Below are 24,246 nucleotides of genomic sequence, written 5' to 3'. Positions count from 1 at the left end.
GTTATCGAAATGGTCGGGAAATGGGGGAATCGATTCCGGCGCTAAAGGGTTGCCGAAAGTCGTAAGTGTTATGATTACCATTGCCTATTCATGGTTGTACTTAACGGGAACTTTTTCCATACTTTTCTGCTTGACTGAAAGCTATGCTTCAATTATTATTATCGATTATGCGTATTTATTTATAAGTGTGTGTTTGTAATTTTTTTAAACCATTTCACATTGATATGCTAGCTTAAAATAATGTTGGGAAGACTTAGATGCAAAATTTTATTTACAGCAACTGCAATATTTTTACTTTGGTAGCCCATACAACAACCTCTTTCATATTTCACGCTGAAGCGCCAAGTTATAATATTTTAGAAGCCCAAGTTTTACGATTTATATAACTCAGTCGGGTGTTGAATATTCTAAAGGAAAGTGTAGGAAACCTAAACTAGGTAGGATAGAACACCTGGGGCTGGCTACATTTTACCTGTTCTGTCAGGTAATAGAATGTATTACCGTAAACGTCCCGGAGCCTGCTAAGACTTTAAGCCGTTTAGCCGAGACATTTAAATGAATAGGCTTAGCATTGGGATAGATTTAGAATTTATAGAATTGGCGCCCACCGTGGGACTTTGTATATCTTTCGATAAAATCCCGCCCAAATTGGAAAATAAATAACGTTTTGGGTATTTTACATATATTGCTTTCATTCTGCAGATACTTTGGTTTAATAAAATTTTACTACAAAGCGAATTCTAAATCGCTTAACACGGTACAATAATTGGGAGATTGAGGGAAAAAAATCACTAGGGAAATTGAGGCTTACCAACAAAACGCCATATTAAAAAAGCCAAGCCGAGGAAACCTCGCACTTTTACCAAGCATTAAAAACTTAATGAAACCAATAGAAAGAAAGGCCTCGAAATTTGAGGAAACACAATAATGTCCTTGCTTCAAAGATACAATTTCTTTTGTGTGAAGGAAAAGGAAGTTACCTGTGTTGAATATTGTATTGTGTTGCCAGTTTCCTTTAAGGGGAAAAGAAGGTAATTAGATACATAATTTATTACTTCTTCTATTGGGTTAAACCATTAGGGGTAGCGATTAAGTGAGCCTGCGAATTTCTTATACATTTTCGGGATAACATTTCCAGTCGTTAAATCTTTTTCTGTAAGAGCAAGGAACCCTCACGAAATGGTGTAGCAATAAAAGTACCGTCCCTACAAAATCTTAGCTAAAAAAAGCCATTATCAAATCATAAAGACCGTTAAGTCCAGATTACAACCATTAACTCCAACCATACAGGTGTTCCGAAACAATTATATTGAAATCGCTACCCTTTCATTCTGATTACATTCGGCACTTCCGATTTGGGAGCACACACACACTCTCTCACAAAGACACGTACACAAACTCACTCACACACACACATCCATGGTTCGCATCCGAAAACATTAACAAAGTGTACAATGGTCTGCATCGAGGGAGCCCAATTTCACTGAGTGCTGTTACAAAGTCAAATGATAGTAAATACTGCGAATTTATGGCGCTGGGATGAAAACCGCTCGAAAGTTCACTAATTAATTTTCAGTGGATATTTTGCATGTATCTGAATTGAGAGCTTATATTGTGATATACTAATGTGGGTAATGAACAGAACATGAAGAGCAAAAGGTAATCAGAAAATTATTCTTTCATTTTGTAATATAACGCTGTTGCAAAATCTAAACTCAAAGCACTGGATAAAACTGCAAAAAGTTAAAAAAGTTTGCCAATTAATGCCGCTCTGCCTTGGCACGTAAAATAACGAAATTCCAAAAACCACCGTCGGAACTGGAAAAACATGCACCTATTCCATTTTGCCGCCGCGAAAATAAAACTAGACGCCTTTTAGGTGCTCCAGCAAAATCGATTCTCCCTCCATTCCATCCATTATGTATCTGGGTCGTTTATTCTCTAAATCTCCAAGTGCTCTCTACCCAACTTTAGTGCCATGATGGTCCATTTAAAAACAAGGTCAAAAGCTAAATTATGGACCTCGTGCCTCTTTAAAAGGTATTCGTTTAGTCCCGATCTGATAACCTGATACAAAGGCTGGTGCATCCGCGAGAGATCAACCGAAAAATTAAATAAATATTCATTGGAGGATGATTCAACTTGTTTCGAAATATCGAGAGTCAGCGGTGGAACGTGATGCCGTTTTATTTTCGAATGTTATTACACCCACGAATATTTTCCTGATCCGGCGTAATAGCTTTTGGCTTGGTATAGGATCAAATTGTTATTGAAACTTTATCTGCCTACTAATCTTATTTTTATATCCACCGAAAAGATACTTTTTCTCTTGATATCTACTAATGGCCTAATATAGCAAGTTAATGAGCTCAAGGGGTGCGATTCACACATCTCCCGCATTGCGCCACACCTGATCGATCATTCCTCGGAGCCACTAATCCGGGGAGATCGATCGTCTGACTCATCATCTCCCGTCATTCATCTCGTCTACGTCATATCTATATGTCAAAATGAAGGTTTGTCCAAACGCACTAACCTAAAGTTCTTATTTATTTGTTTTACTTTTTGCACACATATTACAAAACAATGCATAAAGGAAGACTTTACGCTCGAGTGAAGTTTTAGGTGGAAGAGAAATATCATGGCAGGTGCTCAAGCACTAAATTAATAAGATAGAAAATTTCAAGCCATTATAGAAATCTGGCAGTTCAGCAACCACAAACGGGTTATATAACGGGTACAGCGAAACTTGTACATAAACCAAACTTGCGTGGGACGAAACAGTCTCAGACAGCTCCAAATTATTAATTAGATATAATTTTCCCTTGGGTCTGTAATGTTCAGGAGACAATATCGTGGCGTCTGGATTAATTTGGACCTATTAATATTACTGTGGGCGTCAGTTCATGATACAATAAAATATAAGATCGGGTTATCAATTATAAACAGTTATTAATAGGGAAAGAAGTAAAAATAGAATGAAGTATCCCTTCTAAATCACGAAGAGGAATGTCCACGCAATAAAGGTTCAGGGCTCTCGAGCTAGACAGTACTTGAAATAAAGATTTATAAGCACGATTCAAATCCGTTATCTGTCCGTAACACCCCTACCTTTAACCTGTCTCCAAAATGGTTTTAAGCAGTTTATGAGTGCCGCAATGCGTAACACGAAAATAGTTGAAAAGTTGAGGAATAGCCAAAGTTTGGGAAATGAAAACTCACATAACCCACTGTTTTGGCACGTAAGTATGTAATTTTATGGGGCACACACTTATTTACCACCAAAAACGCAATTCAGACATTTCTCTAAAAATAAATTTACTTAATTTTCCGAACTTCCCAATGTGGTCATACCACTGATTCAGTAGTTGAAATTAAAAATCATTTCCAACGGGTGTTTTATTTTTTAGATCTAAAAGTTCAGAGAAATCCCGTTTTCCGTGAAGGGTATAACTAAATGTGCTATATTAAAGAATGCGTATAGTTTAGTCCGCAAATCCGCAAGTAAAAGCAAACTTAACCCCCAACAACCAATATCCTTTGTCTATTTTTATTCCGTAAGTGTACTTTTAGATTTCTCGGTTGAGATCAAAGGCTGGAATCGTTTCTAATCTCAAATAAAAAAAAATACATGCGGAGCTTCAAAGGGAATTCCTGACTCGACCACAGAGCGTAGTGGGAGATTTTTTTTTTTAGAGTGCTCAAGTAATTTTGCAGAAAATTGCAGAAAGGGTTCACTATTATATAAGAGCCCAGCCCACCCATTTGAATCTCTATAGCAACAATTAAAAATACAATTGCTCCATAAAAATCATTCAATGAATAACGTTGCCTAACCTTTCCCAAAAAGTCAAAAGCTTCCATTTAACTTCCTGCTTAAGCCAAAGGTGAGAGTCAAAATTTCGGTCACGTGAAAAAAAACCATATAAAACCGATATGAATTCCCGACAAGGGTCAAAAAAGGGTTGCGTGATACCGGCGGGGTCAGGAACACGGCAGGCACGCATAAAAATATTGAATTTCATTCATTGGCCACTGGTTACCGTGATAAGGAGGTCATCGGAAGTTTTTATCAAGGACTTTGTACTGGCGAAGTCTAAAAGAGAAGAACAAGCTTATTCGGAACTTGAGATCTTAAAGTTTATTACAGTAAAAGGGACAATGTTAAATTGGTGTGGAAGAAAGACAAAAAAGGAACCATTTACAAATCCACTAACATTATCCGCAAACATAAAGGGATTACAAGTTTTCTGTCTTTGTTTGTTCATCTAAACTGTCCTGTTAAAATCAGTTATTTCTTATTTTATTAAAGCTACATGCCTCTTTTTGATTCGAAGCAGAACGCTTACGTCAGAGGCGCCATCTTACATCAATTGTTTCACGGTCCAAAAATCACGATTGTTCACCAAATATTCTAGTAAAAATATTCCAAAATATATCAGCAGAATCGGTAGGAATTGTGAATTACATTTGGGAGTATAAGAATAACGCTACCTCAGGCGTTTTGAATCGCTATGTAGATACGCCACGACATTTTAGTCCATGTTCTTTGTTGGGAATATATCTGAGAATTCCGTATTCCATATTTTATGATAAAGACCTGCTTTCTTTTGAATACTTGATACGTGTGTTGACTTTGCTTTAACAGTATCCAACATTACATCTTCGCTTGAGTTATATTCATTATATCCAACATAGTCTGTGTCATCATTTTTCACTCTACTAAATCCCCAATACATTCCATCATATATTAAGGTACGCCCATATTTCTTTTGCATTCCATCAACGATCATTACAAATTTACCATCACCACTAAAACCGTCTGCATCAAAACCACTAAAAGCTCTTCACCACCATTACTGGCAACATAACCATTAATTGTTCCTATATAACCATGATTATCTGCGATAAACTCGTAGAGCGAGCACTCGAATACCTGATCAAACTCAATTACGTCGGCCATTACTGAAAATGTATCTGCTAAGAGAGTCGTGGCTCCTTGGTTTGTTACATATACGGTAGTAATGCGACCCTGCGGAGTTTCTTAAGTACTGTTGCGGATGGAAGCATCTTTGTCAACTTAAGTATCCGTATGTGACCGTGTGCTTAGCTTTTATTTAGAAAAGTTGTGCAATGTTGTCTTTTTATGCGTTTTTACTCGAATGAGTCTTTAATAATTGCAAAAGGATGTAACTTTATTCCTTTCTGTATGTGCTTTTTCGTCTATACACAATTGAAATGCTACAGAGAATAAAATTTGGAGAACGTGGGATAAGTAGGTAACGGACAGTATAAAGAAGAAAACTAGTCGCAAGGATCCAAAAATAATCCAGGCAAACTACTACACTTGGGCGTACGACCCTTTTACAAAAACCTTTTGCCTTTCTATATAAAAATGGAACAATATTCGACCGTAAATGAAAAGCTTTAGTAAAATCCCGATAGACAAAGCTTAACGGCTTTCGCGGTGACGTCATCCAGCGTTTCATATTCATTGCTGATTTCATTTAGCGTTGCAGCTAACGAGTGAAATGTAAACGTAATGGACGTGAAAATTTCAAAATTTGTTAATTTTAATGAGGCTGGTGGTTTTGGTTTATTTTAAAATGAGAGCAGAATAACATCACTCATTTTTGTGGAAATCTGGAGCTGAAGCTTGATTATGTCTGTCATTTGCCAATAGTTAAAATCGAAATATAGTAGTGTCTCTTCAATCCTTAAGAGAGCATCTTCCACGGCAAATCAGGGCAATCTCAACTCGAGCGAACAGTACACAAAGCACCGTGACATTCAAGAATCGTTCCAATATTTAACGAGTAACCTTTTGTCCCGCTATCTTTGTCTATCCGTCTGTCACAAAGCTACGGGTACAAAGACCCCTTGCGTCATGCCCGCATTATGCCTCGCCCTAATTCTTCCAGACCTGGCTCCACGCCAAATAACATACTCATGAGGCTTTCCAACTGCTCACACCGTCTAAGTTTCCACTTCAGAGAAATCGAACACTGTGAAACAGTGTCAACTTTAACTTCGATGATAAATGCACCAGCTTTCGGAAATGCATTAACTTAATCACTCCAAATCCCATTTATAACAAAAGCAGCTCGAAAACTTTATTTGGAGTTGGTTTGAATATTTATCAGTCTGGAATATTCTGGTCCATTAAGTTAGTTTTATTGTGCATTAGCTGAAACGTAGTCTGAAGTTTCAACATTAGCTATTCAACGAAATACTCCATTTTGATCTTAATTGCGACATCGCTAGAAATTCAGTCAGTAAAACAGTGAAATGAAATGCCACTACAATTAACGAGTCAGTCGCTGTTTCCACTTCCAAGTTTTTATTTTCGTATAAAAATCCGAGGAACATTTTCCGGACTTCTTATTGATATAGCCCAGATATTAAGTAGCAAGATACTATTTCCCTGCGGAGCAAAATACCAATTTCATCCGAATATTTTTTTTGTGTTATGTTAAGGCAAAAATAAGAGAATCTTCCTGGAGAATTTTATAATAATTAAGTTCAAACTAAACATAAGGTACTATAAAACAATACCCTTTACATAAGCCATCAAAAAGCCGTTCCCACACAAACTGATCTTCGATAAGTCAATTCTGCCGCTCGAACTAATTTAGAACTTTTTATCTTTGTACGCACTCATCTGGACCACCCCCAGTTTTGTTCACGGTAATGACTTTCTTATCTAAGTTAATTAATGAACGCCTCTTTCGGCCAGTTTCCTTCTCTTCTTGTTTGTCTTGGGAAATCCAATACAGACCTACATCTTCAGTTCCAAGTATTATTACATCGACCATTATATTTGAAATTGAAATGTCATCTTTCGATACAAGTCCTCAGGTAAGATGCTTTGTACGTTACACAGTACAATCGTACAAAGCAATTTACTTACGGTCGAGTGAGACTTTAATAATAATAGATACCGAGTCAATAGCCGGAAAGCTATTTGTATCTGAACCAATGCAATGAGAAAATACGGCTGCTATTGATACTATTTAAAGCGAACCGTGTATAGAATGGTAAAATTGATCCATTGTAGGTAGTTCTATGAAGGAGTCGTTATTTAGAATGCGTAAAACCTTTCAATAATAAGATTGAACATCATATAGCAAACTATTCAAACGCAAGTCTTCAAACTGCAAAAACGGATAAATTAATTCATAGTATCTCCCAAAGACACGCAAAAAGTGACCGGTTGCCAATAAATAGGCTAAGTAAGTTATAGAACTTGCGTCTGCCAAAAACATTTCGTTACAAGTTGCCAAATGCCTATTTCTTGGCTGCTTACAGCCATAAAATGGGAATAAAGAGTCTAAAAAGGCCTATAGGAAAACCTAATTACATTATGCTATAGCGAAAAATATTTATCATGTCAGATTGTGTCTAGCCTCAAAAACGGATATACGAAACGAAATAAACCTATTTTAATACTGCGCAGCAAGCCAAGAAAACACGAATAACGGCATTATTTTACTCCACGGGTTCTTTGTCATAATAAAATGAAAGAACGTGTCAACGACTTTCGTAATTTTCATGATAATGATCGCTGTTATAATAAAGCATATGTTTTGCTTTGCTTTACTTTTAAATTATGCATTTACTGATTTAACTTCTGCGGTTACTTATTCCTAGATTATTTGAGCTTCTGGAACAACGATTTGTCCTACAATTTGCGAGACCTTTTGGCAAAACTTAGACCATTTAATATTCTAGGGTCAGGAAATAAAATATAAGCGCCACTTATCCAAAAGACCTTTCGGGCAAAGCCTCGAATAAAATGTAACGTTAGTGAGCCGGCCTCAATGGCTCCATTAACTGACTCGTAGCAACAAGCCCACACGCCCTGTGCCCTGTAATCTATCGAGATCAGAGCAATCAACCCGATTTACTTACGCAAACAACCCCATAGGACCTATAATCACACCCTGTGGGACGCCATCACGGATTTCCATATAGTTCTATTTATATTGCTGGTAAATAACTATTGGTTTTAGGATTGTGGATTTATCTCCTAAGCTACACAGTTACTATCATGAGAAAATTTTTTGTTCAGTAGAATAGTATCAAATCTGAAATCGTACTTATACACACACAATAGAAAGCTTTTACTAATTCTCTTCTAAGTTCATGTTTCTACGTCCTCATAATAATATGATGATCTTATCATCCCTTGCTAACAGATATTTAAGTCTTTTATGCGACGACACATTCAAACGATCCTATCATGTGGATGAACAAAATGATCTCCAGCATTTTTGGCTTTTAGGTCGTTTGGTCCTTAAGTACTAATACTCACGTTTTCCTCGACGGTCTTCTTAATCTTGGCGCTAGCCTCGCTGACCTTGGCTCCGGCCTTGTTCACCGCGGAGTAGAGGAAGTTACCCAGGGACTTGGCTCCGGCTACCGCCTTGGTCGTCACTGTCGAATTGGGGCACTTTGAAGATATTTTGACGAAAGATTTTTAGGAGATATATAGGAGAAAATATTCCCTTTTTGTATAGTCATTAAGTATTTAAAAAAGATAAAAAGGTGATCAAAAAAACTACAGGATTTAAACTCAAAAGCCCGGAAAATGGGAAAAAACTTACACTACGCAAAAGTTTAACGTTTTTAAAGCACGAAAATGTGTTTGGAGATAGTGGTGTATTCTAATGGCTTTATATACATCTCTTTGAGCTGAAATCCGAGAGGCTATTTGTCGACACTTTGGTGACTGAATTCAGTTTAATAGTCGTTTGAAAAAGATCATTTTGAAAAGATAGTGTCATATTTCTACAGTATTTTCTGAATATTTTGGTAAAGAATACTAATTGATTTAAAAAAAAAACATAAGGTGACGTTTGTTAAACGAAATGAAAATAAATAACAATTGAATTTAAACCAGTTTTACGCTCGCATATTTTAAACTTAATTACCGAAAAGCGCTTTAAGCATTAAAACCACAATAGGCCTAACCGCGCGAACAATTTCAGAATTAAATGTTTATTTAATTTAAAAGCCATAAAATGGCGCACGTGTTTTACACAAAAATGCTTAAATTAGTTAAGTTACAGTAAAACCAGTTTAAATTCAACTAAAAGAAAAAAAGGAAATAAAAACAAAAAATACTGACACTCCTGCATATCAGGTACTTCAATAGCATCAACTGTAAACAATTTTCTACTCTGGCCACCTGAAAATTTATTAAAACAAAAATAGCATAAAAAACAAAATAGCAAACTACAGGAAAAAATACAAAAAAAAACATAGGAATAAAAAATAGAAAAATGTGGTCCTGAAAAGAGCAAGGTTGCTTTGATATTTTCCCTCGACGGCCAATTTGACCCCTAATCAAAATCTGTCAAGGGGTACATAAATAAGCGGCCCTTTATTCGCCAAAATACTGAACTGACAGTGACAGAAACTGGCGACATTCTAAGTAAAAGGTACCCGGTATAATTCCCCAATATCCTGTATACTTCCTTTGGCTTTTAGAAGATACTTTTTGTAGGGCATTTAATATTTTACTATATTTATCCCATAAAAAAATATATCATTACTTAGGTACAAATAAAGTTGAAGGTGTCAACCAGAACCTCATGATATATCCTGATTTTTTTGCAAAACTTCTTGTTCATTAGCCAATTTTACATGAATTCGAACTGGTTCCGATAACCTATTACGGAAAAAAGTAATCTTACGTTTTCACAGGACCACATAAAATAAAAAGGTTCTAAAAATACAGGGATCTTTACATAAACAAGCCAAGCTAACTCCTAGCAGTAAGAAAACTAGTTCTAGAAACATCTACAGTATCACATACCGTTTCCAACACCTCCGGGTTGTTCCTCAGTGGGGGTGCCGCCCGTGGAAGCTGGTCTACTGTCTGCTCCACCGGTGGCGCTGCGTCCAAGGACAATGAGCCTTGTTAGTTTAGCAGTAAGGATTAGTTTTCATTGGGGGGCTTTTGGGCCTATGGGGTACACTGATTTTATGGAACCAAAATATCTGTAAGCGGTTTCTTGATTGCATTCCTAATTTAGATCAATCGTAAAATAATTTATTTTTAGCTATAAGAAAATTCGAATACTTTGACTTTCCACATAACGAGTCATTAAAAGTTGGTTTTTAAAGTGTCCTATTTAAAGAACAACAGCCCGAATTAAACGTAATTCTACGTGTTTCACTAGAATCACGTCCAATTTACAGAACAAACCAGCGGTTGTTAGAACTACAATTAATTAGGAAATTCCTAAAAAGGCATACTAAAGAAATCTCCGACCATTTCCATGTAATAGCTTACGTAGAAAAATCGATAGGACTTATATATTCATGGTAGTAAGTTGGGCCAAATTTATTTGCGGTTGGGATCTGGCAAGCTGGGGCAAAGTTGCCTACGACCCGTATATTAGCCCCTCAACTATTACGCAACCATTTTGTGAAGGTTTGGTCAATGTTCCCTGCGTGATTCATCGTCAGACACGCCTCTTGAATACTGTTACCGAATTTGGGAGTATTACTTTGTTTATGAGAAAAAAGGTCGTATATGTATCATTGTGGTACAAAAGGTTCCCAGCTACTCTCGCCCTTATTTTTTATTTAAATAAAAAGAACCATTGTCTTGATTTAAATTAAGTGTGTGGTCCAGTTTGTTTCTTTTGATAACTAACTACCTGTAATTAAATATCCCTTAAATTTTCTCAATACGTAAAATCAGCCGATCTATACTTTTTAAACCGAGTTCTGACGTAATTGCCTTTATAGATCGCCACTTACACGCGTATTCATAATTTTACAGCGAGGGAAACGAATAAAAACGGTTTAAATAATACGCAGTAAAATCCTTATCAAGAGCTATATAGAATTAGGTTTAGTCTGGCAAAATTCATATGAAAAAAAAAACTGTAACGAGTATTTTTTTTCTTAGACTTATAATTTACACAGGCTGTTACGTAATTTATGTAAAGAGTGAAAAAATAAGTTTAGAATCTAATTTCGAGAATGTGACTAGACATTAAAACATAGATCATTAAAAAACAGTACACTAAAAGAATGCACAACAATGAGAAATTAAAAATGGGGTTTGAGCAGAATAAATGAGTTTGTAAAGTTTGCATGTGCAAGAAAATATGTCTAAGTTATAAATCTGTGATTTTATTCTAGTCTCTAATGTGGTTTTTATTAATTTTCATGAAGTACTAGTTCCTATAACATGTTATGTAATCATTCTGCTAAAAAACTTGATGTTTTTCAAATCAATAATGCTATGTGTTAATGTTTTAATTTAAATGGTACAAATTCATGTAAAGAATATTTTGATGTCAATCATAAAATATTTAAAGAAATAAAATATTCTTAAAGTGCTTATAATTTTAATATGGAATGTGCCAAAAAAGCTGTGAAAATAAATTATTAGTGATCAAAAAAGCGAAGCGAATTTGTTCATAGTACAATTTTGTAGTGCCATATCGAAAGCATCCTGTGTCGTAAAATTGCGTATAAATGAAATTCATGAGCATTAAATTTCGTGTTGCAATAACTTGTAAAATTATATCTTTATTAGAGTTGGTGTACTGTCACTGATAAATAATTATACTCAAGATATTTTATTTTAGTTTATCTTATCACCCACTAGTTAGTTAACTAGTATTTGCTACCTTATTATAGTATATTGATAAAGGTTTTGCTAAATTATCTAGTAGTAATTTTTCAATCAATATATTTTTATATAAACCAAAGTTACATAAACCCTATTACATGATTTGACTATCTTCAAAAATCCTTGCCAATAAAAACTACTTCAGTTCAGTTAAACCTCTCTTAATTCTCTTCTAGCCAATTCATTAATATTAGTTCCAACTCAGAAATCAGAATCAGCACACCAACAAATTTTAATAACCGATACAGAAAAAGCGTAACATAACTCCGCTCCAACTCATTACATCCGCCAACCCCTCGTACCTAATATACCTAGAATTATCATCATCATCTTTGCCCTCCGGTCTTGGTTCCGCAACTTCGGCTGGTTCAACGGGTGCGGCTTCCGGTTCTGCGGGTGCCGGTTCATTTTTCCTAAGACCGGGGATGGGGATGCCAGAACCGAGCCATCCGGTCATCTGTGACTTGACATTGGTTATGAGGTCCAGCTTACTACCTCCTTTTGTGGGACTGTGGAAAATAAATCATGATCAAATACACTGTTTTAATTTTTAATATTAATTGAAGCCACTGATTTTCTTATGTAACTAGTAGAAAATTAAGATTTATTAAAAGAAGTTTTAATTATTTCATCTAATAGCAATCCTATTAGAATTGTATTCAAATTTCCATTTAGCAGTTTTATCAAAAGGATTGCATGATTTCAATGCCAATGCTTCTAGAGATGTATTCCCCTAAATAAATGCTAATTACTATTTAAGGAAATTCCAATTAAAATCCAGTATAATAAGCTACTGCAATATTATAATGAGTTGTGTAATCCCCAAAGGAGTACAATAAAGGAATTCCAATTTCAAATGAGGTGCAATGACAAAAGTACTTGACCTAGATTAAAATTCTGAAAATCAATAATTGACGAGAGCTCTTTTAATTAAATTCATGTCGTATAAAAACTGCGCAATACGGACGAAACACGAAATAATCTATATCCTGGAATTCACATAATATTCAACAGGATTTCGACATTTCTTCTTTTCTCTATGATAACTAACAATTTGAAGGAATGTTCTTATTGTGATTCATATCAAAGACGCTAAACATAATCATAATGATAAATTCAAGGTAATAAAGAGAATGTAAACATTAAAATTCCAATACCTTAGCTTCTCGCCTTCTGCCGCCGCCGCCGCTGCTGCTGCTTCTCCAGTCGCTTCCTTCGTTGGGGTTGGGACTTCCTCATCTTGGGGCTCGCCCTTAGCAGCTCCCATCCACGAACTGACCTGATTAGTGAGTCCTGAAAACATTTTCACTGGCACTAGCTAATCAAACAACTACACAACACAATCACTCAGCGAATTCACTACGCTGCGACAGTTTCGCACATGACCCACGACACGGACGGTCTGCTATGCGGCTGTAGAAAGCGTGATCAGCTGAAAAACTAAATGGAAAACCACGATCGACCAGGGAAATTGAGGAAGAATCCACTGCGCATGAAAACTTGCGCTCCTGCGCTATTTACACTTTGTACATCTATCAACACAAAGCAACAACATCCGCAATAACAATCCCGACCCTAATTCCGAGTATTACGGACCAAAATAGCATGCGTTATTTTGAACATAGGCTACTATATAACTTGACGGTATTACTGTATACGTCAAAAATGTGTCAAAGCACAGATTATTTCAGCTCACCCTGCGTTTCGATAGTTTCCAAGCAATCATTTCTCACTACTTCCTAACGATTTAATATTTTTTGCTTATGAATATTTTCTTTTTTTTACATTATTTTATAAATCAAGTTATTATTTAAACCACATCTAAGGTATTGCAAGACAAGCGGCTTTTTAAGTTTCGGGAGACGAGGCTTTTAATTTTCCGAGAAACGTATAAGGAGAAAAGGGGAGACCTTAATATTTTCTTTTTTATATCCGAGCAGAAGTACTATGCGCAAAACGAAACGCAACACTTTGCTTTATCTGTATTGAAAACTGGCAAATAAAAAAAAACTTGACATTTTCTGATTTAATTCACAATTTTTGTTTGCAGTGAATTTTTACAACAATCTCTGTGTTTTATCTAACAAATGTAGGATTCCGTAGTCCCGGAGACTTTAAATTACGGTTATACCTCGAATAAAACGTGAGGGTGAACAAAATTTCATCATGACAGAAACACGAAGAATACAACTTCACCTTGGAAAATGTATAGAGGATTTGGACAAATTACACAATGTACCAGATTTGAAGTCAAAAAGAGCTACTCTGTAAGTAATCCCTGCCTTGTATGCCAAAAAACCTGATCCGTATGTAAAAAAAGTATATCTAATTGCTACTTTCCTTGTAGGTTATGCAAAACAGCTCAAAAATTATTCGAAAGTGCGGAAGAGGCTCGCGAGAAAGGAGATGAGGAGTATTCTTATGTTTATTACATGAAATACTTACGGGTGATAGCTTATATCAGCAAAGACAAGGATTATTTGAAAGACAAGTCTTATTTTAACAACATGTTGGGGGCTAAGAACCCAAACAAGGCGATAGATCACGCTGAAAAGCTGAAGAACAGCCTCATAGACAGGTAAGGTCTTAAAACAATAGCTTCTGATAATATTTGTTTTGTTTTTGGGAACTGTTTGCTCTTAATTTACATACTATAGTTGTTATCTATTGCAGATAACATGAGTCATTATGTAAATAAAGTTTGCATGTTTTTGTCAGAAACTTGTTTTACACACTAGGTACTTACATAAAAAAAATTACTGAGAAAATAAAAGGTTTAAAAATTAATCGCAAGCAATTCACTTATTTTGGGTTTTTCATTAAAATTTATACAATTGTTCAACTATATAATTCATTAGATAAGCTAAACATGATTCATACAGAGCAGAATAGAATTCAATTTATGAGGAAAAGCTATCAATTCATTCAAAATCAGTTAACAGCCATTTGATTAAGTAATCAAATCAGAATTTTTATTAGTATGACAAATAAAGGAAAAAATGTTACTGGCTTGTTGGTCTAGTCATAGCAAGCAAGATTTCTGTGCTGGTCTTTAATTTATGGGTGCTTAGAGACATTCAAACAGAATTGAGAAAACTTTAACACTAAGGGTCGCAAATTAAACCTACAGCTCGCTCATTCTCTGAGCCTTTTTCCCAACTATGTTGGGGTCGGCTTCCAGTCTAACCGGATTCAGCTGAGTACCAGTGCTTTACAAGGAGCAACTCAGGGAAACCTACAGCTCACTCATTACAAACAAATTGTTGTTTAAAGATTATAATAATTTCACTTGCATTCACAAGCAGTAATTTATTGAATTTAATTAAAACAAAGGCTGCACACAACTGATTCCCATATATACTAAATAATTTATTTATTGCATAGCATTTGCTCTAGTAATTTATCTATTAAGTCTTCTTCTTCCTCCAGCCCGCTTCCCAATTTTATTTGGGGTTGGTGCAATATGTCATCCTCAGCATTTTTCCTTGTCACTCGTCATACTGACACTCACTCCCTTCCTATTCATGTCATCATCTTAAAGTATAACACATCATCGTAACTATTGCAGATATCAAAAAGAGCAGAAAACAAAGCGGCTGAATGACATTAAAGAGAATGAGCTGATCAAGCAGAAGATTGAGGAGAACAGGAAGAAACCCTCGGAGCCGACACCAGTCATTGAACCACCACAGCCTCTGGGATTACCAGGTAAGACCATTTGTAATATTTCCTTCTACTTTGTAAGTATGTATAATATGTAGAAAGTCTGTAATGGCATATAGTGGATAGGTATGAGTTACATTTATCAGTAAGCAGTATATTTTGGATCTGATTAATGCTATGTACAATATTTTTTCAGAAAGTAAAACACAACACATGTTAAAGAATTTTTTAATAAGCTACGAATTTTTATAACACTGTTTATAAATAACTTCTATAAATATAATATGAATAACATTTCAGATACATATTCAAAAAAAGACATTCTAAGAAACCTTTTTACTCTGTAATATAATGTGTATGTGTATTGTATGTTGTCACTAATGTCTGATAACTAAGTTAGCATGTACACCAATTGACTGCAAACATTTGTATGACCTTTACTAATCTTTTTCAGGAAGTTTTAATGATGTTATTTTACTGTAAAACTTATTACATCCTGTTTTTATTACCCATCAAGCTAAAATAGCAACTATGGTATTCCAGTTATAAGTTATAAATAATATTTTGACTAAGCTGTACAAAAAACTATAGGTTTTGATGAATAAAAAAATAAAACAAACTTTATACTTCCATATTTCGTAAATATCTCCATTCTGAATATTATCAATAGTGACCTTTTGTGGTGACAGGAAACTGTACCAAAGTTGCATTAGTATTTATTAGATAAGAGTTTATCCCTGTAAAATTTTTCGATACACATAACACTTATTACCAAATTAATTTATCTATTTGCTCATTATATTTCTGTCAACTGCCTCATTGGTCTAGCTGTCGCAAGCGCGGCTGCTGTGCACGAGGTCTCAGGTTCGATTCCTGGGACTTGCCGAAATCACTTTGTGGGTTTTAGAAACTTTCACAAACCAGCCCCGAGCCTGGAAGTTTGTGATTGAAACACCCGTGCATCGGAGAGCACGTTAATGTCGCCGTCCCATCGGACTATGAGAGTGAAGGGATAGTGAGTGCACCTGAGTCTGCGCAAATGCGTGTTCACTATAATATGTCCTGCGCAGTTGGCTGGTCTCCTTACAATGAGAACAGCCGCCGTAGCCGATAATCGGCTAGGAGGATATCATCACATTATCATCATATTTCTGTCAAATGAACAATTATGACTCAATCAAGGTAACTTTGAAAAAACCACGACCAATTTCCTTACGCTACTCTCCTTGGTTCCAGGTCCCGATGAGGTGACAATCAAAAGTGAGCAACTATACTCCATCCTGAAGAGTGGCAAGCTGAAGGTCATGATACTAGACGCGAGGCCCGGGAAGGACTATGTGGACTCGCATATCAACTGCCCGGCGTGTATCAGTGTGCCTGAAGAGTGTATCTCTCCTGGGTAAGTGTCTACTGTTCTATGTATATTAAAATAGCAATTATACTCCATCCTGAAGAGTGGCATGCTCAAGGTCATGATACTGGATGCGAGGCCCGGGAAGGACTATGTGGACTCGCATATCAACTGCCCGGCTTGTATCAGTGTGCCCGAAGAGTGTATCTCTCCTGGGTAAGAGTTTATTGTCTTATGTAAATTATATGCAGTCCATTAAAGATAAGGTGTGAATATTTTTTTGGAAAAGTGCCACATAGGTCGAGTTTAGGTGCATATTAATAGCTTAATTCTCCTGGAATTATAAACTTGCACAAACAATATCAAAGTACCCAAGGGTGCCTACAAATTGCATAAATTGCTGCAGAAGCGCGGCATTTTGCGGCTCCCTTTTCAACATTACTTTATTTGAAACTTCTCTATTGTAATGAAATAATTTAAATTTCCATAAACTTCCGTTCCGATGACATTTTGTGACACCTTAAATTGATACACGATTTCCAAGTAAACTCGTATCTTCTAGTCAAGTTAACCCTTGTTTGTTTGTATTTTAACAACTCAGTAATTTGCAGGCAATCAGCGAATGTCCTAGAACAGAACTTACCTGGTGCGTCCCGTCCCGTGTGGGCCGAGCGAGCCAGCATGGAGCTCATCGTGATGCTGGACTGGAACAGCACGGCCGTCATACCGGGGAAGACGCTGCATCTGCTCAAGACTATACTCCTCAAGGTAAGCCGTAGAAAAAACAAATAGGTCTGCTACTCAGAAGGACAGAAGGACTATCCTCGACTATGGAGACGTCAGGGACTATTCATAAAAAACTAAAACCTGAGTTAATAAAAATGCTATGACATGGAAAAATGTATTGTGGAGAACAATACTTCAAAAGTCAATATTTCAAAAATCTTCTTGTATATAAAAATGAATTGCTGTTCGTAGTCCAACTAAAAACTCAAGAAGGGCTGGACAGATTTGGCTTTTTGGTTTTAAAATGTTTGTAGAGGTCCAGGAAAGGTTTGAACGATACGAAAGTTCGCGGGATCAGCTAGTAGTATATGTTTTTCCAGGTGGAACTATGGAAGTGGAGGCATGTATGACCTTGAGACTTGTGAAAGCCTTAGTGTAATAACTGATAGAACTTCACCAATAACCTTTATATTTCTTTCCCCAGTGGGACGTAAAAGTCCAGTACTCTCGTCCTCCCCTCGCCCTGCTGGGAGGGTACGAGGACTGGTTGCTGAAGTACCCCGCCTTCACCACCAACCCGCAGGCAGTGCCTCCAAGACAGGATGATTTTATGGACGATATGCTTGGTGAGAGGTTTATTTTTTAATTTTCTACTCAATTTATATGTACTGATCTTTGGAATCTGTTTTATCCCTTCAGGAATGATCCTATAGTCTTGATGGGGTTGTAGCTACAACACATATTTTTATAAAGTAAATACTTTTTATTTATAAATCCTTTATCCCTATTTTTGTCAGTACCTGCAATCAACTAAGTTATATAGTCCCCAGGCCGGCGAACAAATTTTTTTTTTGATACATATACATTTAAGACTTTGTGAGTGCCTTCCTTACGATGAGTCCGACAAACTTTTCGAATGCGCAAATTTTGGTGCCGCTGCGTTTTTTAATGCTTGACTCCTGAAATTGTCGATATGACGACACTATGGCTCTTCGTACATACACGTTTCATCTTTTGAGATTCGTTTAATAAAGTTAACTAGAGAATGGTGGTCAACTTGTCCGATAAAGATCGTGCTGCGTTTGGAGTGTCCACCAACCTGAAAATGTCGATATGACGTCACTATGACTCTTCGTACATACCTGTTTCATTTTTTGAGATTCGTTTAACAAAGTTAACTAGAAAATTGTGGTAAGCTTGTCCGACAAAGATCATGCTGCATATGGAGTGTCCACCGTCCGGAAAATATAGATATATTTTAAGATTTGGTATAAAGTACTGACAATTGGTGTGAAGCATGTTAATAGTAAATGTTGCATTTAGAAAGTCGTTTCGAATGATATATGTATCATTACTACAGGAGGGATTTATTAACATGAAAACACCTATCGATAAAATAATCTTATATAAGCTCTAGCTTCTGAAATACTAACAATTCGCCGAAGTTTTTTTAATATGAAATGTTGCATTTAAAAACGTCTTTTGAATGATGTATAACTCATTACTAGAGATGGGATTTATTTAATTGAAAACATCTATCAATAATTATAATTTTAAATAAGCTCTAGCTTCTAAACTACTAACAATTTGTCGGAAGTATGTTAACACGAAATGTTTCATTTGGAAAGGTTTTTCAAATAATATATAATTTGTTACTAAAGAAGTAATGGATTAGCTTGACAGAACCTACCGATAATATATTCTTTGAAAAGCTCTAGCTTTTAAAGTACTAATAATTTGTCGGAGTTATGCTAATACAACCTTGCGCTTAAAAAGATCTTTTGATTGAAATATGGCTCATAACTTCAAGTGAGATGTTATTCCTTAACACAATGTTAAGTATCAATAATATGCCTTAGGTCAGTTATGTCTTCCAAAATACTAAGAATCGGTAAGTAGTATGTTAAGACGGAATAAAGCGCTTAAAAAGATCTTTCGATTGACATATGGTTCATACCTAGAGGTGGGACATTATTCCCTAACATAGTAAAACCTATCGATAATACGCCTTATTTGGGCTATATCTTCTAAAATACTAAGAATTGATAAGTGGTATGTTGAGACAAAATGTTGCACTTAAAAAGACCTTTTGATTGATATATAGTCCATTAATAGATGTGGGATATTATTTCTTAACATAATATAAACTATCAACTATACGTCTTAGTCAGGCTACTTTTTCTAAAATAGTAATTAAAATTGGTAAGTAGTATGCCAATTTAATATACTTAAATAATGCACGTGAATATTTAAGTCAGAAATTGACAAAAAGAATAAACTTCTTCCAATTGTAATATTTTTTTCTCATTTTCTTGTCGAACTGACTATTTGCCTCACTACATTTGTCGGACAAGTCGATATTTGCAATAAGAATAGTATTATCTATCATTGTTGTATTTGACCGACATGTATGTATGGGGAGACACAGTGACGTCATATCGACATGTTTCGGATGGTGGACACTCCAAACGCAGCATGATCTTTATCGGACAAGTTGACCACAATTTTCTAGTTAACTTTATTAAAAAAACCTCAAAAAATGAAACGTGTATATACGAAGAGTCTTAGTGACGTCATACCGACATTTTCAGGATGGTGGACACTCCAAACGCAGCACGATCTTTATCGGACAAGTTGACCACCATTCTCTAGTTAACTTTATTAAACGAATCTCAAAAGATGAAACGTGTATGTACGAAGAGCCATAGTGACGTCATATCGACAATTTCAGGAGTCAAGCATTAAAAAACGCAGCGGCACCAAAATTTGCACATTCGAAAAGTTTGTCGGACTCATCGTGAGGAAGACACTCACAAAGTCTTAAATGTATATGTATCAAAAAAAAATTTGTTCGCCGGCCTGGGGACTAATAATCAGATGTCTGAGCTTTCCATTGTCATTTAAAGGGGAATGTCTGCAAATTCTCTTCCTTTTGTTCCACACAATGCTGTCAGTTTTATAGGCTTTCAGCATCTGTGGTCTTCTTCCTCCGAGCCTTTTTCTCAAACTATGTTGGGGTCGACTTCCAGTCTAACCGGATGTAGCTGAGTACCAGTGCTTTACAAGGAGCGACTGCCCTATCTGAGCCCCTCAACCCAGTTACGCGGGCCACCCAATACCCCTTGGTTAGACTGGTGTCAGACTTACTGGCTTCTGACTACCCATAACGACTGCCAAGGACGTTCAATGACAGCCGGGACCTACAGTTTAACGTGCCATCCGAAACATCTATTATATTCCATCTTTTAGTGCTTGTAGTTTCTTTTTTTCTACCAATAATGTGTGATGTTTCAATTTCCTTATATTTAGCACAGTATTTGCTTACCTCTTTCTTCTTTTTTGGAAGTCAGTTAAAAAGAAAATATCCTATAATGTACACTTGTTACAGGCGAGATCGACTACCCGACATGGACGGACGTGAGCCCCGCGGCCGCCGCGCCCGCGCCGCCGCGGCCCAAGCCCGGGGAACCCTATGTGGACCGCAGCAGTAAGGTAATACCACCCCATTGTGTATTTACTGAAACTAATAATAACAATAGGCTTGTGTTTAAACACCACCCAAAAAAGTACCTATTTTACTACCAAAAAAATTCTAAACGGTTACCAAAATGGATAAATGGTCACCAAATAACGTTTCCTAAAATATTATTAAATAAAACCATTTTTTCGTATTATTGACTACTAAAAAAATATATGGACGCCTTTAAAATACACTTTAGACCACTTGCTTCTGTCACGGCTCCGGCGCTGCGGGGCTCCGGCGGTCCCATGCGAGCTTGTCGTCGCAGATGGTTTTCACGCTCACCACGTGGCGAGCGCTGCAACTACCTGCGCCTCAGCTCGCAGGCCGCCTCGCCCCTCCGCGCCTACGCGGTTTTGAATTGCACTCTAGGGGTAGGGCAAACAAGAGTACGTGGAGTCGGTTTTGCAGCAATTCGTTTTCGTTGATTTTTGGTAGTGATATTAATCTTTGAGTTGGATAGAATTTGGTGAGCATTAATCCATTTTGGGAACCAAAGATAATATTTGTGCGAGATTTGCGATTTTTCTGATGTTATTTTATTTTTTTTGGATCATAATATTATATACTTTAGTGCCCTTTTAATAAAGTCAATTTATTTTTTTTGGAGTTGTTTATTTTATTTGGTGCCTCAACTTAGAGTCTTAAAAATATTTTTGGTGACCGCCTAAATTATACCCATAACAATATCTTCTTATTATGGTATTTAAATGTCGGTAGGTAATATTAATTTGACATCCCAGTCTCATAAGATCATACACTAGTCAGAAACCGGTCCGTAGATAGAGTCACTACCATCTATGTCATGACGAGTTCCTCTGGGTTTTGTTAGGCATAACTGACATTTCAACACCATCTTAATGGATAACCAGAAATCAAAAATTTTACACTGGCATGCATAAATACTTTAATGCGTACCATAATGTCTACAGGTATTGGTAAAATTGGTGGTACAGGTCATTTATGTCACAATTATGGACCCTGTCGGGCACAGCATATGACAATACTAGGAGAGGGGAGGAAGCGCACTGAGTGTTGTATATTTTATGTATTATAACACTTGCTTGTATTGCAGGCGGCGGCAGTACAGATGTACTCGGAGCGGGCTCGCAGCATGCAGCTGATCCTGGAGCAACAGGAACGCATCGCCGACACTTCGCTCACGTTGGAAATGCAAAGGATTGAGGCTGAACAAGTATGCACTTAAAATAATATGTTAAAAGCATTCAAATGTACTAGTATCATCTTGATAATAGTTTAGAAGTTGTGCTGTAAAAGTCAAGGCAAAATAAATGGTCAAAATCGTTTATTGTAACTAGGCTAGTTAAATTCTTTCACGTTAAAAAATACTAAAGGACAGCACCACTTCACCACTACCTAATGTTATAGCTGGAAGGATGAAGTGATGACCAAACTTCCCAGTAACTCTTGATCTTCGTTATGTAATTGTTCGATTACAATTTGTTATTATTTATTTTATTTTTGCTCCCAATCAAATTCTTTGGCTAATATACTTAATGAAAACAGCCACCGTTGTCGGCAGTTGATCTGGACGCCATTATAAATGCAAATAATGTACGAGTAGTAATATAACCGTGTGTTGTGTTGTCAGGACTGGGAGAAGGTTCGGGAGCAGCGTGAAGGCGAGGTGCAGGACGAGCTGAGAGCCATGTACAAGCTGAGGGAGCAGGAGATCATCTCACAGCTCATGCAGCTCGAGAATAAGCAGTATGATATGGTAAGTTATATTTATATCTATACTAATATTATAAAGAGGAAAACTTTGTTTGTATGTTTGTTTGATTGTAATGAATAGGCTCAAAAACTACTGGACCGTTTTTTAAAATTCTTTCACCATTTGAAAGCTACATTATCCACGAGTAACATAGGCTATATTTTGTCCCGGTACGGGCAGTAGTTACCACGGGGCGCGGGTAAAACAGCGGCTAGTTTTATATAAGGCCAATATTTGACATTTTAACATCTTTTTTATATAAAAAATATGTATGTCACTAATATTTTTACCCGCGTTTTGAAAGAACTCAATGTAAAAAATAGGGTTTACTCATGTCCAGCTAGACAATGTTAAAAAGTAAATAAAACGTGTTAGCACACCAACGCCAGAAAAAAAAGTAAAGAGCCTTAACATTCAACAATAAACTGCTCTGGTTAGCACTTCTAAAGGGCTTTAGGCAAAAACAAATCAGTCCTTCTATGACATCTAAAATTGATTTGATTTTTACTGAATAACTAATTTACTAGTTTCTCATACAAAAAGTTTTAAACTTTTTTACTGCCTCTCCTGACTTTCACTGACGCTTGAAACCAATGTAACTAAACACTTATCATTATTCAATATACCAGGAACAAGAGAACCAGAGTCTCCGCGAGCAATTAGAAGAGTACCAGCGCCGCGAGCGCGAGGAGGCGGAGAAGCTCGCCGAGACCATCAGCGGTGCCACTGACGACACTGAGGCTGCTGATGAAGGTAACACTAGTTATCAGATCATCTCCCGAGCCTTTTCCCAACTACACTCGGCGTCACAAAAAGCGCACCTCTTTATAAATTCCCTTCAAAGTCATTTTAACCCTATTAATCAATGGTAGACATATGATTATGAGGTATCATTGGAAACGCAATTTATTTAAATTTCAGAATAAATCAATGGATGTGGTTATTGGTTAACATGGACATAAAAAAGCAAGCTAATGCAAATGATTAAAAAGGAAAATTTTATTTTATCAGTAAAAATTACAACAAAGTCCTTTAAAACAACTTAAAAGCTAGTGTTACCCCCCCTGGCCCTGATTACTGCTTCCACGCGTTCTCTCATGGACCTGATTAACGTGACAACAGTCTCTTGCGGAATGCTGTCCCATTCTGCAACCACGGCATCTTGGAAGTCTTGAAGAGTGGTAGGGGCAGGATCACGTGCCCGTACTCGCCGTTTCAGTTCATCCCAAAGATGCTCAATATGGTTCAGGTCTGGTCTTCGAGCCGGCCAGCGCATAACAGGGATTCCAACTTCTTGCAGGTAGTCTCTTACAATTAAAGCGGTGTGACAGCGGGTGTTATCGTTCATTAACGTGAACCCACTGCCAACAAAACCCGCATAAGGGACAACCTGCTCCTCTAAGATCTCTGTTATGTACCGAGCAGCAGTCAGCGACCCTTGCCCGCCAGCACTTCCAGTCCGAGAAACACACACAAGGTTCGTTTTGCCGTCGATTGACATGCCGCCCCAGAACATATACGAGCCACCCCCATATTCCATTGTCTCTTGAATACAGGCTTGTGCGAATCGTTACCCTTGCCTCCTATGCACTCTT

At 36.6% G+C, this 24,246-nt stretch overlaps 2 protein-coding genes across 13 annotated transcripts in view; one reads left to right on the top strand and one right to left on the bottom strand.

Annotated features, from left to right (window-relative positions):
* LOC124640670 (synapse-associated protein of 47 kDa) overlaps positions 1–13,234 on the bottom strand; it is a 61,798-nt gene extending 48,564 nt beyond the window's left edge. The window contains exons 1-5 of one of the 10 annotated variants that reach the window (XM_047178547.1): positions 12,814–13,234; positions 11,959–12,165; positions 9,821–9,900; positions 9,131–9,190; positions 8,315–8,436 (exon numbers count right to left, since the gene is read on the bottom strand). In XM_047178547.1, the coding sequence (XP_047034503.1) occupies positions 8,315–8,436; positions 9,131–9,190; positions 9,821–9,900; positions 11,959–12,165; positions 12,814–12,959 (615 nt within the window). In that variant the 5' untranslated portion in view covers positions 12,960–13,234. The remainder of the gene's footprint in view (positions 1–8,314; positions 8,437–9,130; positions 9,191–9,820; positions 9,901–11,958; positions 12,166–12,813) is intronic. The other 9 variants (XM_047178548.1, XM_047178549.1, XM_047178539.1 and 6 more) reach the window with 9 other exon arrangements.
* Positions 13,235–13,645: 411 nt separating this feature from the next.
* The window catches only part of LOC124640655 (ubiquitin carboxyl-terminal hydrolase 8), a 28,282-nt gene continuing 17,681 nt past the window's right edge, over positions 13,646–24,246 (top strand). For all 3 annotated transcript variants that reach the window (XM_047178521.1, XM_047178520.1, XM_047178519.1), the window contains exons 1-10: positions 13,646–13,923; positions 14,004–14,234; positions 15,225–15,364; positions 16,556–16,718; positions 17,282–17,438; positions 17,881–18,022; positions 20,785–20,888; positions 21,992–22,111; positions 22,529–22,654; positions 23,281–23,404. In XM_047178521.1, the coding sequence (XP_047034477.1) occupies positions 13,823–13,923; positions 14,004–14,234; positions 15,225–15,364; positions 16,556–16,718; positions 17,282–17,438; positions 17,881–18,022; positions 20,785–20,888; positions 21,992–22,111; positions 22,529–22,654; positions 23,281–23,404 (1,408 nt within the window). In that variant the 5' untranslated portion in view covers positions 13,646–13,822. The remainder of the gene's footprint in view (positions 13,924–14,003; positions 14,235–15,224; positions 15,365–16,555; positions 16,719–17,281; positions 17,439–17,880; positions 18,023–20,784; positions 20,889–21,991; positions 22,112–22,528; positions 22,655–23,280; positions 23,405–24,246) is intronic.

The sequence above is a fragment of the Helicoverpa zea genome, chromosome 21, assembly GCF_022581195.2.
Source record: "Helicoverpa zea isolate HzStark_Cry1AcR chromosome 21, ilHelZeax1.1, whole genome shotgun sequence".
Taxonomy (NCBI): domain Eukaryota; kingdom Metazoa; phylum Arthropoda; class Insecta; order Lepidoptera; family Noctuidae; genus Helicoverpa; species Helicoverpa zea.
This window is presented reverse-complemented; position numbering and strand designations above follow the sequence as displayed.